The sequence below is a fragment of the Ammodytes marinus genome (genome assembly GCF_949987685.1).
Source record: "Ammodytes marinus genome assembly, chromosome: 8".
NCBI classification, from domain to species: Eukaryota; Metazoa; Chordata; class Actinopteri; order Uranoscopiformes; family Ammodytidae; genus Ammodytes; species Ammodytes marinus.
Window position 1 is genome coordinate 22,043,485 of NC_137212.1, and position 17,240 is coordinate 22,060,724.

Here is a 17,240-nt window from a genome sequence, read left to right on the forward strand (position 1 = left end):
ACTTTTTTGTCTGATAACATTAACCATACATACGTAGGATATGGTATTGCTGCAAGCCACTTCAAAATCAGACATCAAAGTGCCAATCAAGGACAACACAGTGCACTGCAGGAATGATTGACAAAAATTAGACACGGCATGGTATTTTGAATCCAGCAATTGAGCTGATGTTGTGTTCCATTATGAAAATGCGATGACAATACCCAGTAATAGAGTAATTACACATCAAGGACTCGATACACAGGAAACTTTTTCCCAGCATCACTTTTTCCAGCATCAAACCCGAAATTCAATAGTCCACTGCCACATAATACAGTTAAAGAAATTACCAGAACTAAAACTATTGACTGAGGCAACCTCATTTCCAGTCATCAGCCATAAAAAGGAAAATTGCGTACTTTCATCAGCATAAACCACAATAATTTGACTAAGATTATGTTCGTTGTCCAACGTGTTGGATATATAGATGTTAATATACTGACTAAATGGTGGCGTCATCTCACAATCCCCATTAGTTTAAAGGTGCAGTCAGCAATTCTGGAGAATGCGTGTTGTCAAGATCACTTAGAGTCAAAATCAATGAATATCTCCTCACAAACCGTGTGCAAAAAATCCAGTGTTAATACACAGCCTAGGCTCTGTTAACTGGAATGTTGCTAGCTACGGTGGGCCCCTTTGTTACCATTCCCGTTTACAGAGCCTAGGCTGTGTATAAACACCAGATTTTTTTTCAGCGTGCACACAGTATACAGAGAGGTTGTGAATCTCGTGGAGATAGTCACTGATTTTGACAAAAGGTGAACAAGCATTCTCCAGAATCACTGACTCAACCTTTAAAAAATGGTTGAAAATATGCTCCAAATTGTAACTTTGAAAAGAAAAATCCTTATCCTGTCTTGACATTCAACTGAGAAATCCTTCCAAATACTTTGTAATGCATTATAGACTCATCATGTGTCACGTATGGAGAGACACCAGGGTCGTGACAGTCTGTTAATCAAGTCCAACAGAAAAAAGGGGGACATGGGGTAGGGAGAGAGGGAGAGAGGGAAGGAGAAAGGTGAAGAGGGATGGAGTGCTGTTTGTCCAAGCAGCCGCGTGCACCAACATGAACCCTCCCCATTAAATGACCCACTGGAGGGACTTCACATGGCCAATGCTAAGCACAGGAAGGAAGCAGGGAAGAAGAGGGTGAGGAGGAGGAGAAGGAAGGTTGTGCGCGGAGAGGGACAGAGGGGGTGATTCTATCCGGCCTTTGCCACTTTTCCTGCCCTCATTGCCGGTTCAATCAGTAACACGCATTAGAGTAAATTGAGTGGATAGATGATGCAGCTGCTTTCAGCCAGAGTCTGGGCCAGACAGAGGCACTTACCCCTGCTGAGCCCTGTTTAGCTGCGTGACGTACACAGCAACACTATGACTTAAGGTAGGGAGGGCAGTAGTGGGTGGACGTAAATGGGGTTGGTGTGTTTTTTCTGTATTTCCTTTTTCTGATATGCAATAAAAAAGGGCTTTTTTTGTAACACGTCATACAAAAATATGGACTTCATAGCCGTCAAGAGTGCAGGTTCTCTTACCTGTGAAACGACAGAGGTGATATACGACACAGAATTTCCCTGTAGATGTGGTGTTTGGGATCTTCAAAGGAATGGAGAAAAAAAAAGTTAAGACACGAGCGATAGATAATCAAACAGGAGTTAAAGGTGGATTCAGCCAATATGGAGAACGCTTGTTGCCAAAATCAGTGAATATCTTCTCACGATCTGCTACCTGTCCCGGGGTTTGTGCAGAAAAATAAATAATCTGGAGTTAATATCCAGCCTTGGCTCTGTAAACTCGCAGGTAAAAAGAGGTTATGTAAACAAAGGGGGCCCACTATGGCTATAGCGACATGCCCGTTTGCAGAGCCTATGCTGTGTTTTGGGCCAATACACAGCCTAGGCTCTGTAAACAGGCATGTACGCTGCTACCAATACTAATGGTCACGTTACAATTGCTTCAGCTTCTCATGATAACTGTCACTGAAATGTCAGCTGTCAGCCCTCAGGGCAAGCTCTGTGACAGATATCGCTTACATTCTGTATCTAGGAGATGACAAATGTAAATATACATTATTTATTAAGTGGGGAAGAATTGTGACTGAAGTGTGCTGCTGAAGAGAGGATGGGAAACTAAGAGACAGGTGGCGGCGCCCTCATCTGGTCATTTTGGTTGATTGCAATTGCAACTATACAGCAAAGGTTCCCAGCAATGTAGTAGGCCTACAGCAGCATGAACAGTATGAGTTATGTTGCTCAAGTTGTATCTCAAGGCGAAAATAAATCATAATGGCCAAATATATAGGCCTAGGCTAGACAAATCTAAATTCATGAAAACACAACCCATCTTAATGGCCTTTTAAAATGTTTGTTTTATTGCAAATCCATGAAATGTATGAGCTCTACATATGCACATTAACTAGGACTTAACCAAAGAGAATTGTACAAGGCCACGCAAAAATGTTGTGTATTTTTGATGTTGTAGTAGGCCTAATATCTTATTCGGTTATTTTCGTTTTTAATTTATCTGGGGATTCCTTTTGTAGCCTATCATTTCCATCTACTCTGACTCATGACCATGCCTTTTTGATAATAGTTAAACATGGAGTAAATGAGAAGTTTCCATCATAAAAATGTGCAAAGCAATTATATAGGCCTACCCATCATCACTGAAATATGGCTCGCAATTAATGTTGACCATAAAACACGACCATTTTTAATGGTTTCAAATAGCTTTTCCTAAACACGGCCCCTCCAAAGTAGAATTAACTAAGTAATGCTAAAGTTTTTTGGGTTTTTTTTTTTTAGATACAATGTCTAATGATAATGCCATAACAAGCTACGTAAGCTTACCTCTTTTTTTTTTATCTTTAAACGTTTTAGCTAGCTAGTATCCGGCTAGCGTCAACGTTATCTAATAGCCTACAGCTGGGGGCGAAATGCGTAATTAATGTTCTATGGCAACATGTTGGCGGTAAGTAAATGCCAAAATTCCGTTAATAAATGTTGTTTTATTCTGGCCTTACTTCGCTGGCCTAAGTAAACGTGTTTACTGTTTAGTATTAGTCAGTAAGCTAGCTAGTAGCTAGGTGCTTATCTAATAAGCTAGCTAAACCCAAGACTGTTGATAATTGCTGAAATAATTTTAACATGTGGTTCGATGTTGCAGACCTTTCTTTATAGGTCCATGGGCCTACTGTCCTTTATGTTGTGACCGTATAGGCTATATTTGGCAGAGCTTTGACTGCGTTTTTCTGTAACGTGTCTCAGGCTTTTAAATTAAATTGCTTAAGTGACCTAGGCTACATAAGAGTTGGCCTAAACTTTCCTCGCGAATAAACTTTACCCACCTGTGACCTGCGTTTCATAGGACGTTGTCATTGGCGAACCTGCCAAACTCCTCCACTAGATGTCAGTGGCGGTTTTGTTTTTCTGTTTCTGTTCTATCAGCAGGCAACTGGACAGTAGGCCTACACCAGACTGAACTCCACACCTGCCCAGACAGAGATGCACTCACTCACTCGATTTCAAATTAGGCACAGTCCAACATTGGCTCCTGCAATTTCATGCTATGCCCGACGGAGCCTGGCCACTTGAAAGAGACCAATATTTCTTAAAGCTGGGACACAGTAAGCGGCGCCCTAATAAATATCATACATTAGTGGGGTTCCTCCAGAGTCCCTGGCCATGCTGTATTCATTTGTATGGCTCGGCGGTGATGATCCAAACCATATGAGGTAGCTGAGTGGATCTGCAGACAGAGAAGAGGCAGGGCCACCCACAGCCATCGCTCACTCGTCTTTCTTCTTTTCCTCCCCTCTTAGGTCAGGCGGCATTCCTTTCGGTGCCCTGGGGATCTCCGCTGAAGATGTGGACATCATTCACAACGACTCAAGATAGTGCCTAATACAGCATATGCTACCTTCAGGCCCCCCAGCCCCAAACGATCAAAATGGAACATAAAAGAAAAAACAGACAGACATATGGGCAGACTGTAATGGTGTATCATTGGTGCAGCAGCTCTCAGTTTCAGAGGTAAATGAGTGCGGGAAGAGAAAAGACCAGATGCAGATGTTCTGATCAAACATGATAATTCAGATAAGCCCATTGTCACCTCTTGTGTGTGGTTTCTTTCCTCCTGGTATGGATACTGTTTATATCCACAGTATCACTTTCTGTGGCTGTCTGTGTTTGATCATAGACTAAAAAACGAGGGGGCAGACATGAATGTTCTTGATAAGCTCCAGCATAGTGGTGTTTATTGAACTTGATATATAGCTCAAGGGCAGACAATCTTCACTCCCACTTCCTCCCCTCGCCTCTCTGTGTTCTTCAAACGGCAGCCGTGGAGTGAAATATTAGAACTCAGTCATGAACCCAGACGGTCACAAAATGAGGTGGGACTTCATTTGATAAGGGACTTTGTTATGGTTATTTTTAGGAACTTGATATGGATTTGTTTTAGCATATAATACTTTTATAGAATAGGCTAACCTCAAGACTTTTCTGTGACCACTTTGCTGTGGGGGTGGGGGGTCCTTTGATTTCTCCTGCGTTTACACTACAAAGAACAGCACAGTTTAGGGGTCAGTGCCGGATCATGTCACAAAAAGATTATGGCTTGAACACAATTGTGAGATAAGAGATGTGATTTCTATCGGCCACTGCTCCATTCAAAAGCACACAGAACAGATAGACGGAGGGCTACCAAGACCAAACGGTATGATCTGTGAGAACAATGACCACATCAAAGACAGAGATGAGACAATATTGAATAAAACATCTGGGATCCACTTGACAAATAAAAAAGATATATACACTGACTAAAACTTCTTCTTATGAGGTCACATTCATTATGATGCAATGCAGTATTTTCCCAATTGCTTTTACAGCTAATTCAAAGTCTGTTCAATAGGCTGCATCAACAAACAAAAAACTAAAGTAAAAGTGTCAATAAAAGGCTAACCTAAACCCCACTCAAATCTTTTTTCAGGATTCAATTAGAGGTTAAGTAGTCTAATGTGGTGTGAACATTTTTTGTGAGGTCATATAAGTGCCCAGCGTCTGGCGCTGGGGGGCATGGATCATTTCCCGACTCTGAAAATTGAGTCAGAGTCAAACTGTGTCCTGCCCTGGCTTATTACTGGCTGAGAGGATCGCCCATCCCAGCAGCATAATTCCATCTGGGCTAAATATTTATACAGAGGGGGAACGACGTGACTTATCCACAACACATTCATTCACAAGAGGGGAAGAGCTACGTCCAGAGTTGAGTTAGAGTGATCAGCTCTGTTTGGAACAACACGTCTGCTTGCTGATATTTGCTTAGACAAGCTTTCAGAGAAAGGTTTTTGTACTCTCTTTAGACGACACAATGAACTTTTTCAGGTCTTTCTTCGCTGTGATTGTGACTTTGTGTCAGTTTGGGAGGAATCCTGCCAGTGGTGAGTGGACCTTGTTTTATTATTATTTAATATGTATTTATTTATTTATTTATTTTTAAAGCAGGACCACAATGTGCCATGCTTTTGAGAATATTGAATGAATGAATCCTCTAGCAGTTATCATAACTATGAGGGTTTTTTTCGAACATATTTACATGCAATATTTAGCTTATAATGTCATATCTCTTTTTCAGCAAATACATGAAGATAATCTTCTCTTTGTATATATACTAAAATATATATGTATAGTCAACAATTAATACCTGCATAGTAGTCCTGTATACTGTATATTAGAATATATGATTAAAAAACATCTTTACAATTAGTTATTTATTTAAAGGGTTAGTGACTAAAATCGTCTGAATGACGTTCATTCAGAATTATCTACACTTTTTATGTTATCATGTAAATGTTTATATGTGAGAGTGAATGAGTAAATGTATAATTTATGCTGAATCTCCAGCTGGGATATGCTGGCTGCAGCAGAGTCAAGACCAAAGGTGCGACATGGTGCTGATGAGAGGGGTGACCAGAGAGGAGTGCTGTGCCGGGGGTCGTCTGGACACAGCGTGGTCCAACACCAGCCTGCCCATGAATGAGGTCAGCCTGCTAGGCTTCCTGGGTATCGTCTCCTGCAAACCATGCAAAGGTAAACAGACAACCCATTACAGAAAGAAAAGAAAATTAAGAATAAGTTGAATCTGCCAAGAAGAAGGAATCAATTACTCGTGTGTTTTCTTTGGTTGAACACTGCGGGGCAGGGTATTAGTCACTGCATGTATAACCCACAAGTTATACGCTGTACTAAACGGATTTAAAGCCACATTTTAAATTCTTAACAGTCGTGCGGTGAATAAACCATTAGCGAAACATTCCTCTGGTTGCTACTGTCCTTGATAGTTTCAAGGTAAGAACAAGGCGTTTTAATCACTCCTTAATGTGAGTTGCACACGGGAGATTTCACTTTTAATTCAGAGGGATACATTTGGCAATTAAACACAAATTAGAGAAACTCGCGTTTCTCCTTGGGGAGTCAGTAGAAAGTTCATTTTAAAACCATGTCATTTGTGATTCAAGATATTTAAACAATGAGCTCTTGGCATAGTTAGCTGACAAAATGCAGACGTGGATGGAGCAGAGGCGTTCCACATAACTCCACCCAGCTGTCCTGAGAACCCCCCAACCCCTCTCCTGGAATCTCATCTCCCTGGAAAGGTTCATTCAGGTTCACTATCAGATTAATTCTGATTTCATAAGCAGCACTTATTATGCTGTGCGATCATAGGCCAAACATGTGAAATGTTCCACGTTGAGAAAAAATCTCAATACTGGCATTGTTAGGAAACACACCCAACTCTGCCCCACAGGTTTTTCGGCTCCACTGTGCAATGTTGATGTTATTTAAATAAACTTGGAAAAAGTGACATCTCTGTGAAATAATTTTTTTTTTTTTTAAAGATTGAAAAGATGAATCACGTGGGAAATGAATTGGTAGATTCATAACCTCTATTCCTGTGGTTATCCCTCCCTTCTTTCATTTTGCATTCACTTTTTCTAAAGCTAATTAAAAGTCCTGTGTGCTTCCATGAGCGAAATAAGAAGACACATTCCTGCAGGCTGGAATGAATGCCTGCCACATGCCCAGATGTCTGGTACTCATCAATTGACAAAGAAAAACATATTTTGAATGTCACGTCAATGTTTCAGACACCTACATTTTAGACTTTACCTTATTTGGAGACACAGAGGAGATAGAAAAAACGTATACAACGCAAGAGACGAAGTAAAATATGGAAATAGATCAAATGAAAAAAAAACAACAACACAAGCTCTGGGATGAAAAACCGGATATTGAATGGCTAGAAGATACAGGGAATAATAAATAAGTTCCTCATTGTTTACAGAATCCTCAGGACTCTAACTGTAGAGTCTCCTTAGAAAGGTCCTGGGACAAGGCCTGCGTGCAGTGTCTAACACTGACGCTTTGACATTATGGGGTGTCAGGGGAGCCAGGGGCTTCCTCATTTCTCAGCCTGTAAACTTCTCTGACAACTATTTGAACTATATCAACCTCCGCGCCCCTCCATCCCTCTGCAGGAGCTTAGTCCTGTCAGTGTGAAGCCGTACATGTAGATCTGTTGTGAAAACAACGCCAGCCTCGCATTCCACCAGGCGAGACACCCCTGTGTGTCATGGTCAATAAAGAGATGTGATTATTGTAAATATTGTGCACAGTGAAAATTGTGTTATGGTCTGGGGGAAAACCCCAGATCTCACAGCTTTGTTTTGTATGAAAATGCCTGCGGAATCACCTGATGTCTGCAGACTTGTTAATACAGTAACATTACACTGACACTGCGCAGTGCTTGCGCTCATATTAAAAACCACTCGCTGTGCTTTTGTAGATACTTGCGAAGGAGTCATATGCACCCCCGGGAAGGTTTGCAAAATGAAGACAGGAAGGCCCCAGTGTGTGTGCTCTCCAGACTGCTCTCACATTCCCAGGAAGCATGCTGTGTGCGGCAGCGATGGGAAGTCATACAAGGATGAATGTACTCTGCTTATGGCCCACTGCATGGGACACCCAGACCTGGAGGTTATGTACCAAGGAGACTGCAAGAGTAAGCAAGATTAATCTAACGTTTGCTTTTTTCCAAACTAAGCTGTTCTGCACAACATCTTTTTAGCTAACAAATTATAATGATTTAGATAACTAAGTATAGTTTTAAGTAATGTGTAGAGTATACAGCAAATATGATGCATTCGACTATAACAAATTACAAACTCTGTTTAGAATAACATCTAAAGTATAGATATCAATATAGATCAAACTAATATTAAGTATTGGGCACAACACAAACCAATCAACAGACAAATCAGGGCTAGGAGGCAGTTATTCAATGCTCTTTTTTTTTACTCCTCGCACAGAGTCTTGCTCTAATGTGGTGTGTCCAGGGACCCACACCTGTGTGACTGACCAGACCAACAGTGCTCACTGTGTCATGTGCCGCACCACTCCTTGCCCGATACCCACGCTGTCCGAGCAGCCCATCTGTGGCAACGACAACATCACTTACCCCAGCGCCTGTCACCTCCGCCGGGCCACCTGCTTCCTCGGCCGCTCCATAGGAGTCCGCCACTATGGACACTGCAACAGTAAGGCTACAAAAAAACCCTATTTTCATTTTACCTGTACTGCTTGGCTGTAATTATATAAGTAACCGTGAAGATTCTTCAGCTTTCATGCCAGTAGATTTAGATTTTCCTTTGTCGCGCAGGTCCCCCTCGGAAGTCCCACGATTTCGAAGGCAGTGAGGAAAACGCAGTCTAGACGGACAATTCCCAACACAGCATTTTTTCCTGGAGATGAGTGTCACACCACAAGCTTCCCACCACGATGACCACATTTTATGTTTGTTTTTTGACAATCACTCCCCGTCCCCTTTGGACACGGAATGAAAATATGATATGATATGGAAGACTTCAGCTGGACATCCATCAGTGTAACTGCCTCAAAAAGAGTAGCGAAAATTTGTGATCAGAGGCAGTTGAACACATAGGTCTCAAGGTAGAAAACATCTCACGAGCGCTTTGGGAGATGTGTGCATATTGTAAATAGAATACCACTACTATTTATTGGAGAAGGTATCAAACTCTATTTATGTTTTATCCTAGTAACAAATCCATATATCCTTGGGAAAGCTGATGCAAAAAAGTGTATTTATTGTGTTTTGTTTTTTTGTGTATGTGCATTAGCGGTCACTGGCATTGGCTTTTTTTTTTCTTTTTTTTTTTACAGTTTAAACAGTTTCCATTCCCCACAAACAAACAGTTTCCCCTCATAAGCTAATGGGAGGCAATGCTTATTTGTTTATAACGTTTATACCACTTTATAGCCTGCCAATGTGGTTTGTTGAACTGTATGTACTTTAGCTTTTGTCTGGAGGTGAAGAAGGGGATTTAGCCTAAACAAACTTGTGTAGTCTGTCTCCCTGTCTCCCCCCCACACATGTTTACTCTGGATCCTGATCCAAACTCTTCGGCCACCCGCTGATTACCAAAATTAACAGTTTGGTTATGTTTGTAGGAGTCTCCAAAGACTGTTGGTACAACCCCAAACTCTCTACAATACCTCCTCTGTTGAGTTCTTGGCTTTGTTTTCTGTATGCTTTTTTGTAGGTTGTGCTAGTTCATTGCGTCGCTGTTTTGCTGCTTGGACTTGATTGGAATATTTTCAAGATCTTGCTGTACAGACAAATGCAATTAGCGCTGTCTGATTTATAGTAAAATTTAATTTGTCTGGGAATGGTCCGCAGTTCAGGCCAACTGATCATGCCTGATTATACTTCCACCGGAGATGAGTCAAGATGTTCATTGTTGACACTGTTAGATATCAATACAAATGGCCAATTTGAAATGGCCCAAGTCATACAGTGAAATCTTTAAACTCAAAGCAGATGTCTGAAATACTTCCTTTTCAGTGTATAATGGAACATTCCAATCCTGTAAATAACAGTCTCATTTGTAGCTACCTGTGTACCTACTGTGAAATTTGAATTATAAATGCATCAACATATTTTTGTATTTTTGTACTGCCATTTCAAAACAACATAAAGTTTAATATTTGTCACAAATGTGTCCGCTTTCTTTTTCAACCGAAAAACAAGAACACAACACACTTAACATAAGGGATAAAGTTTGCAACCTGCGTTTCCTTGTTGTAGGCCTATCTCAATTCACACCAAAATGTTGTATGCATTATACTTTTTAAAATAATACAGGCACTACTCTACCACCATGAAACTGTGTCTGGTTGGCATGTGATATTTGGATTTTTCTAAAGTGTGTCACGGTCTTAATCATAGCCAGTTTCAGTCAAATGAGATCATATTTGCACCCTAAAAGGAACTGGACAGCTTTCAGGTTCAGGGTGGTGGGCCAAGCACTGATATAATGCACACAGAGGTTAGACCACCTCTCCTGTGCATGAGTCGCCTCACCAACAGGCCTCTCAAGGCCTATTATGAGAGGCAACGGAGAATCAAATCCAGGCTGGGTGGCTTTTTTCGCCTGTCTCCTCAAGGATATCCCCCTGCTCTAGATTAGGTGGGAGAGTTTCAGGGGGATAGGGGGCTAAAAGAACTGAGGAATTAATGCGTTGAAGCGCTGAGGCCATGGGTACTGACTCACTTTTCTGTGTAAAGTACCTCCCTTGTTTTTCTGCCTTTCTCTCGCTCCCTCCTCTGAATCCCTGCGCTCCACCATGCAGCATCTGGTTCAACTTTAGAGAGATGTTTATATTCCTGTCCAAGTACCCTTTTATTACACTGGGAATGGAATTAGATGTGTTGCTATAGTTCGGACGGGGCAAACAACAATGCCACAAGGGGCTATTTCTGTGCCCACACAAAAAATTTTTTTTTCGAAAAAATAATTTATGTTTCTTGTCTATTAAGTAATGCGTGAATGATTGATCTTAAGAATGTCGCCTTGCCAGACAAACACACTGGCCAGATTTTGTCATCAGGCTTTCAGACATGACCTCAGTGTGGCCCACTGGACTTGTCTGGGCAGAGGAAGACTGCTGTCCATATATGCCCCTGGTGCCAGTTTAGTTTTTCATCTTTGGGATTGATACATAGACACCTATTCCATAAAATATTCCAGTTATACCATCTAGATTTGTAACTGCTGAAACTGCAGCACATCATGTAAGCTCATCGTATAATGAAAAAGTCAATTATTGGGGCACTTCTGGTGTAGTTAGAGCGTCCCCCTAGAGGCTCAGTCCTTGCAACAGTCCTCGTTCGAATGCGACCCATGGTCCGTTCTCTGCATGTCCTCCCCTCTTTGCCCAATTTTAACTCTGTCTCTCCAATCCGTCAAATAAAAGCGAAAACCCCCAAAAATACAATTATTCCCATAGCATTTTGAGCGTGAGCCATCCATAAATTCTTCCGTGGCCCACAATAAACTCATCATACCCGTGTTTCTCACCATAGATTGAAAAGTGGCAAACCCACAGGAATTTGGGGTGAACACCCACTAAAATAAAGCATTTGCCTCACTTTGTGGTGCGGTGCATATGTCGAAATGCTCTCAGTCTTCCAGTAAAATACACAACTGAAAATTAAGTTTAGACAGCACGTATGATGTCTGTATCTGGACAAACTATCCTGGTGGATTCAAGACAAACAGAATCCTTTTTGCTGCTGTCATTATGACTGGATGATACCATCACCATGCAGAAGCAACCTGTATATCACTACCACATATCCCTCTGATGGCCGAGACGATGCGCCTGTCTCACACCAGCGGTGGTAATGTCATAACCACAGAGTAAACCTACGGTATAAACCATTTCAGAGCTTACCATATATGAGACCTCAGGAATTTGCTGCCCACTTTACTCCATATTTCATTGTTTTTTTCAACATGCTGTATAGTATGTGGTGCGACCATTGAGTGGTCAGCCGCACATCCACTTTAACACAGCTTTGTGTGGTGTGTGTGTGTGTGTGTGTGTGTGTGTGTCTGTCTGTGTGTTTTCGTCTGCGTGATTATGGGTGCATTTCTCTTGCTGGAGCTCACCTGTTATGAGCATGATGGGCTCAGTCACACACATGACATCACAAGCTGTCGATGAGTTGTGTATATCCCCGCAAACACATGAGGCTGTAATGTGACGCACAAGGGGACATTTCAGGGATGCGTAACTACACTGCTCTGACATATCAATATTTCTCAATGACGTCCACATGGTACTATTTCTGCCAAGTTGCCTTACTACTTCCAGTAAGTCCACGGCCAACATTTATATCTGAAAGGATGTTGTGATGAGACCAGGCGCGGTGGATTGTTTTCCGAGACCACCCACTCTCTGGATCATGCCACTGGATTGTAAACAGCTTGGTCCCACAGCTGAAACTAATAGATATCAGATCCATCACTCAATCTGCATATACCTTACTCAGACACTATTACCCAAAGTTGCTTTGTTTCAGGGCACGTCTTTGAACTTGCAACGTGCTGCTGGACATTTACGGAATTTATGACAGTTTTTTTTTAAACTGAATCTCAGTCTTCTAGTTTCTACTGTTTCAGATTAGGTTTTATAGATTTCTCGGAAATGCTTTTAGTGACCTCTGATCCGAGTTCATTTACATTTTACTGAGACGTTAGACATCTATTAGCCATGATGAGGAGGATCACAACGTCTTATGGAGAAGAAGAAAACTATTTAGGAAATGGAAGTAAGGCCAATTGTGTACCTTAATCTGTAATATAAATCAGCAGTCAGTTCTTTTAGAGTCTCAAGATGGAAATGTTGCCAGACAAAGGAGGTTGCTCTTAAAAATCCATCAGCCGCACTTGTCAACAAAACTAGTGATTCATGTGCCCAGAGAAACTTTGCAACCAATTCTACTGTCAACACCTTGAGCAACAACTGAAAATCCAGGCAGGTTTACTGCACATGGCCAGTATTTGTATTCGAGTTAGGAAGTTGTGCCAATGCTTATTATCCCCAATTATTCTTGGTGAATTATTTCACTTCCTCCTCATGACCTCTGGGACGGCCTTTTCTTCTGACACTGTGTGTGGTCCGGCCCATATGTTTTAAGACAACAGTAAGCCAATATACTGCAATTACAACAAAAAATGCCTTTTAAAGATATATCAAAATAAATGGTTTTGATATTCAATAAACTTTTAGGTACTGCCTGATACTCCTCTGGAGTTTTAAAGTGTCTAGCAACATCTGTGCTAGACACTTTAAAGACAAGTACAATATGAGATTGTTGCCTCCCTGTCTGTTGAGTTAACTCTGGTTGGAGTTCTATTGAAATATCAGGCCACATAACTGAACAAAAGCTCAGTGAAGTGCGATAATTGGGGTACACTTAGTTCCCAAACTTGACTCAAATTGGGTTCAATTGTGCAATTTGAGGCTTGGAAAATTAGCAGGCCGTGACCATGATTTAACATCAGCTTTTCAGGTGGCTCTCGCATAGAAACAGGACAGAAATATCTGGTTTTGTAAGCCTTGGCCCAGATACCTGCTTGTTTATAATGGAAAGTTGGATGAACATTTAAATTGCTATAACGCGTTAAGGTATGCCATGCAAGTTCAGCAAAGATGAGAGTGGGAAAGCCGCCTCCCTTCGCATTGCACCAGATTTTGCACCCTCATTATCAACAGCTTCTTTTAGTTGAAAACACACCTTGATTAACCCATTGATGACGGCTGCTGCGCGATGCCACATTGGCTCTCCTGCCTGATGCTGCGTCGCGCAGCATTATTACTTTATCTATTTTTCATGGCATTCCCAGCATAGAATGCACCGTCATTGGTTCAAATACACGAGGTGGGTTTTGTTTATTTTTTTTAAGACCACGTGACCACCCAAAAGTTGTGTGGTTTGCCGAAAATAACGTCAATCAAAAAAATAGAAAATAAAAAAATAAAACAAAATAATAAAAAAAATACGCCGGCTATGTCGGCGACAGAACAGTTAGTGGCGTTTGGTGCGCAGAATCAAGGTCTACTATAGACTACTGACGAAAATCACACAACACATTGCATCTATTTATTAACAATATTTAATAATTTTCTAATTCATCTAATTTTGACGATTTTTAGAAATATTTTTTGGTTTGTAAGCGCTAAGGGAGCATGTTTAAATGAAACCTGTGAACCTTAACTTTTAAATGTATTTTATTTCATGTTTCTATGTGCTACACAGGCTTAGATATTAAGGTTTTGGTAGACTTGACAATTCGTACTATTTTTTCAGAAAACCCTCAGGCATTAAGGACATGCATCCTAGATTGCCATAGTCATCAATGGGTTAAAGCATCTGTTAGGAGCTCCCTAAGCTTGTTGAAGTAGGACAGTGCCATTAATGAACTCAGGAGGAACATAATGGAACATATGGTATCTATTTCCCAAAGACTACAGAGCTGCACATCTTGTAAACAGACTGATTAGACAGATTAGAGAAGTGCACCTCTTTACGCCTTGTGTTATTAGCCCCAATGTTGCTGGGTTATGGACTGTGGAGTCTATGAGACATACAGCTGTGTGAGCAAACACATGCAAACGTGTGTGTAAACTGTATGTGCAAATATTTTTACTGCACACTCTCAAAACCCACGTAGCCTAGAGAAGGACAAAAACAGCCTGCAACATTCACAAAGAATGCATGCCAAAACCACTACCCCACACACTTACAAAATATTCTAAAAAATCTCCAGCTCCTATACACTTTTTAATGGTCTTTTTTTATGTCTCATACTTATTTCACACTGAGCCACTTGCTGGAATTTGTTGTTGAAATGAAAATTCTTGTCACCTGCGGAGGTTTGTGTGTTGCTATATAGGATTGGCTGGGTAGAAAAGATAACACATTGTCTTTCCAACATGCTATTTTATCTGTAGTGTCTTGTGCTTAATCTACTTGCGTTTTCTTTGAATGTGTACCGTATTGCTTCATTCTCTTTTGTGGCTGCTCGTCCGTTAGACTCACCATAATAAAACATACCTCTTGTGCGATTTGGAAATTTTCTAAATTACATTGATATGATAAGTGAGTGTTTATCACGTAAAAAAATGAAAGTCTAAAGCCACACTAGCTAGCTATGCATAGCAAGCTTTGAGCTTAATCCTAATGTGAGAACGCTAACTTGCCCACAATGATAATAGTAACCTGCTAAAGTCTTTTTTCAAAATCCACCCTCTTAGTTGAGTGTGTTGAAATTCTAACATTTGTGAATTTACACTAAATACAAAGTAGTCTACAGCTGAGGCTATTGGAAAGTACTTTCCTTTCAGAGACATTTCACAAAAAAAGCTAAAATGTCAACTCATGGATGGATGAAAAGTTAACAGATTTTCAAAGCTACTAGGATTCATTGGCACCATAGGCCTACATGTCTATATGAAAAAAAATACATCAAATAGTTTTCAAGTTACTGAGAGATTAACTGAGAGGCCAAGCAACTGACCAACCGATACAGTCATAACTACCACTCTCCTTGCTGTCAAAAGAACTCCACATTGCCGGAGCAGCTTGCCTCTCTTCTATTGTCATCCTTTTGGACCTTTCAGCTTCATTTGAAGTGGCACTGGTGAACCATCAAATTTGTAGATAATCTTCGTCTGAACCTTATAGCATCATACCCGGGGTCCTCCATGGTTCTCTTCTGGGTCCTCTCCTCTTTTCTCTTTCAAGCAAGACACTTGGCTCTGTCATTCACTTCTGTGGCTTCTCCTACCAAAACTAAGCAGATGATGCTCAACTAATCCATTCTTTTTGCAAGCCTAAAGCCGATGTGGCAGCACAAATGTCTGTGTGTAAGTACTCCTGGTGTCCCTGGCTCGGATCGCAAGGCACCTGCGTGTGAAACTGAATGACCCAAATTCTCATACACTACACCACTCCTTCACACCCTCCACTGGCTACCAGTGGCTGCTTGAAATCTGATTCAAGACACCGGTACCGCAAGTGGCACAAACTCATCCGAAAACCAAGACATGGTCAAACCATTCAACCCAGCCAGTCCGCTATTGCTCTGCTACTAAATAACGGCTTGCTATACGCTCACTATGAGGTGGGCCTAGCTATCTCTGAATGCTTCTTGAAGTGGTCAGTGTATATATAAATAGATATAGAGTGAAATGTATTTGCAAAACGATTCAGACAATAGTATTTAGAACTGACTGCACCGCGCAAGATTAGGACAGATTGCTACAATTGAGTGAAGCAACAGGTCAATTAAAGCTGAAACATCTGCCATGAGCGAACACAAAAACTCCACTACAACAAAGCCGGTTGAACCTTAGTTGCTAATTGTAGACATATGTTCCTGTAGCTACATGTATATTTTGTTAGCTGCCCAGTGATGTAATCCCAAACGGTTGTTATGTACCAATGTAGTTCCGAGGGAATTTGTTCTGGAACACAAGCAGAGCGGGGGGAAAAACTGAAACACTGTACTGAACAAAGAGGATACCTGCTGTGGCTCAAACATGTGTATATGTATGTACATGTTGAAGACATGTTAGTTTTGTTTTCTTCTAAGGATAGGTTTCTCCATCACCAATGTTTACCTTCACAGCCTTTGTATATAATTATGTATTTCTTTCTTTCTTTCTTTTTTTTTTTTTTAAAGATATTTTTGGGCATTTTTATGCTTTTTTTATTGATAGTGTAGAGACAGATTTGAAATGGGGCAGAAAGGGGAGTGACATGCAGAGAACGACCGCGGGCTGGACTCGGACCCGGGTCCGTTGCTGGCCGAGGCCCATGGGGAGGGACGCCCTACCAACTGAGCTAAGGGCGCCCCCGTATATATGTATTTCTTTACATCACTAGTGATGTTTTGGGAGGTCAGGTTTGTATGTGTGTGTGTGTGTGTGTGTGTGTGTGTGTGTGTGAGTGCTCATCTGATGCACAGCTCTTTTGACACATGGCCTCAGACAGTGTGTGTCTGGAGGGAAAGAGAGTCTTCGATGGGTGGGACTGAAAACAAGTGATGCATGACTAAGAGGCCCAGGAAGCAGGCGGCTGTTATTGCTGAGTGTGTGAGTGTGTGCGTCTATGTGTGTGTTTATGTGCGTGTGAGTGTGAGTGTGATTCGGGGGCCCGGAGGGACTGAGTGGGGCAATCCCGGCTGGAGTGTCTGGAAAATCTCTATGGGGTGACAAAAGCAGCAGTGTCCCTTGCCGCATATCTGTCTGCTGCCTTGCCACAATATT

General features: G+C 41.4%; 1 protein-coding gene across 1 annotated transcript; it reads left to right on the forward strand.

Annotated features, from left to right (window-relative positions):
• The first annotated feature begins 5,241 nt into the window (after positions 1-5,241).
• On the forward strand, positions 5,242-10,110 carry fstl3 (follistatin-like 3 (secreted glycoprotein)). The gene is made up of 5 exons (XM_080031986.1): positions 5,242-5,482; positions 5,946-6,131; positions 7,888-8,103; positions 8,411-8,638; positions 8,761-10,110. The coding sequence occupies exons 1-5, from the start codon at positions 5,413-5,415 to the stop codon at positions 8,811-8,813; spliced, it is 753 nt and encodes a 250-aa protein (XP_079888112.1). The 5' UTR covers positions 5,242-5,412; the 3' UTR covers positions 8,814-10,110.
• The last annotated feature ends 7,130 nt before the right edge of the window (positions 10,111-17,240 follow it).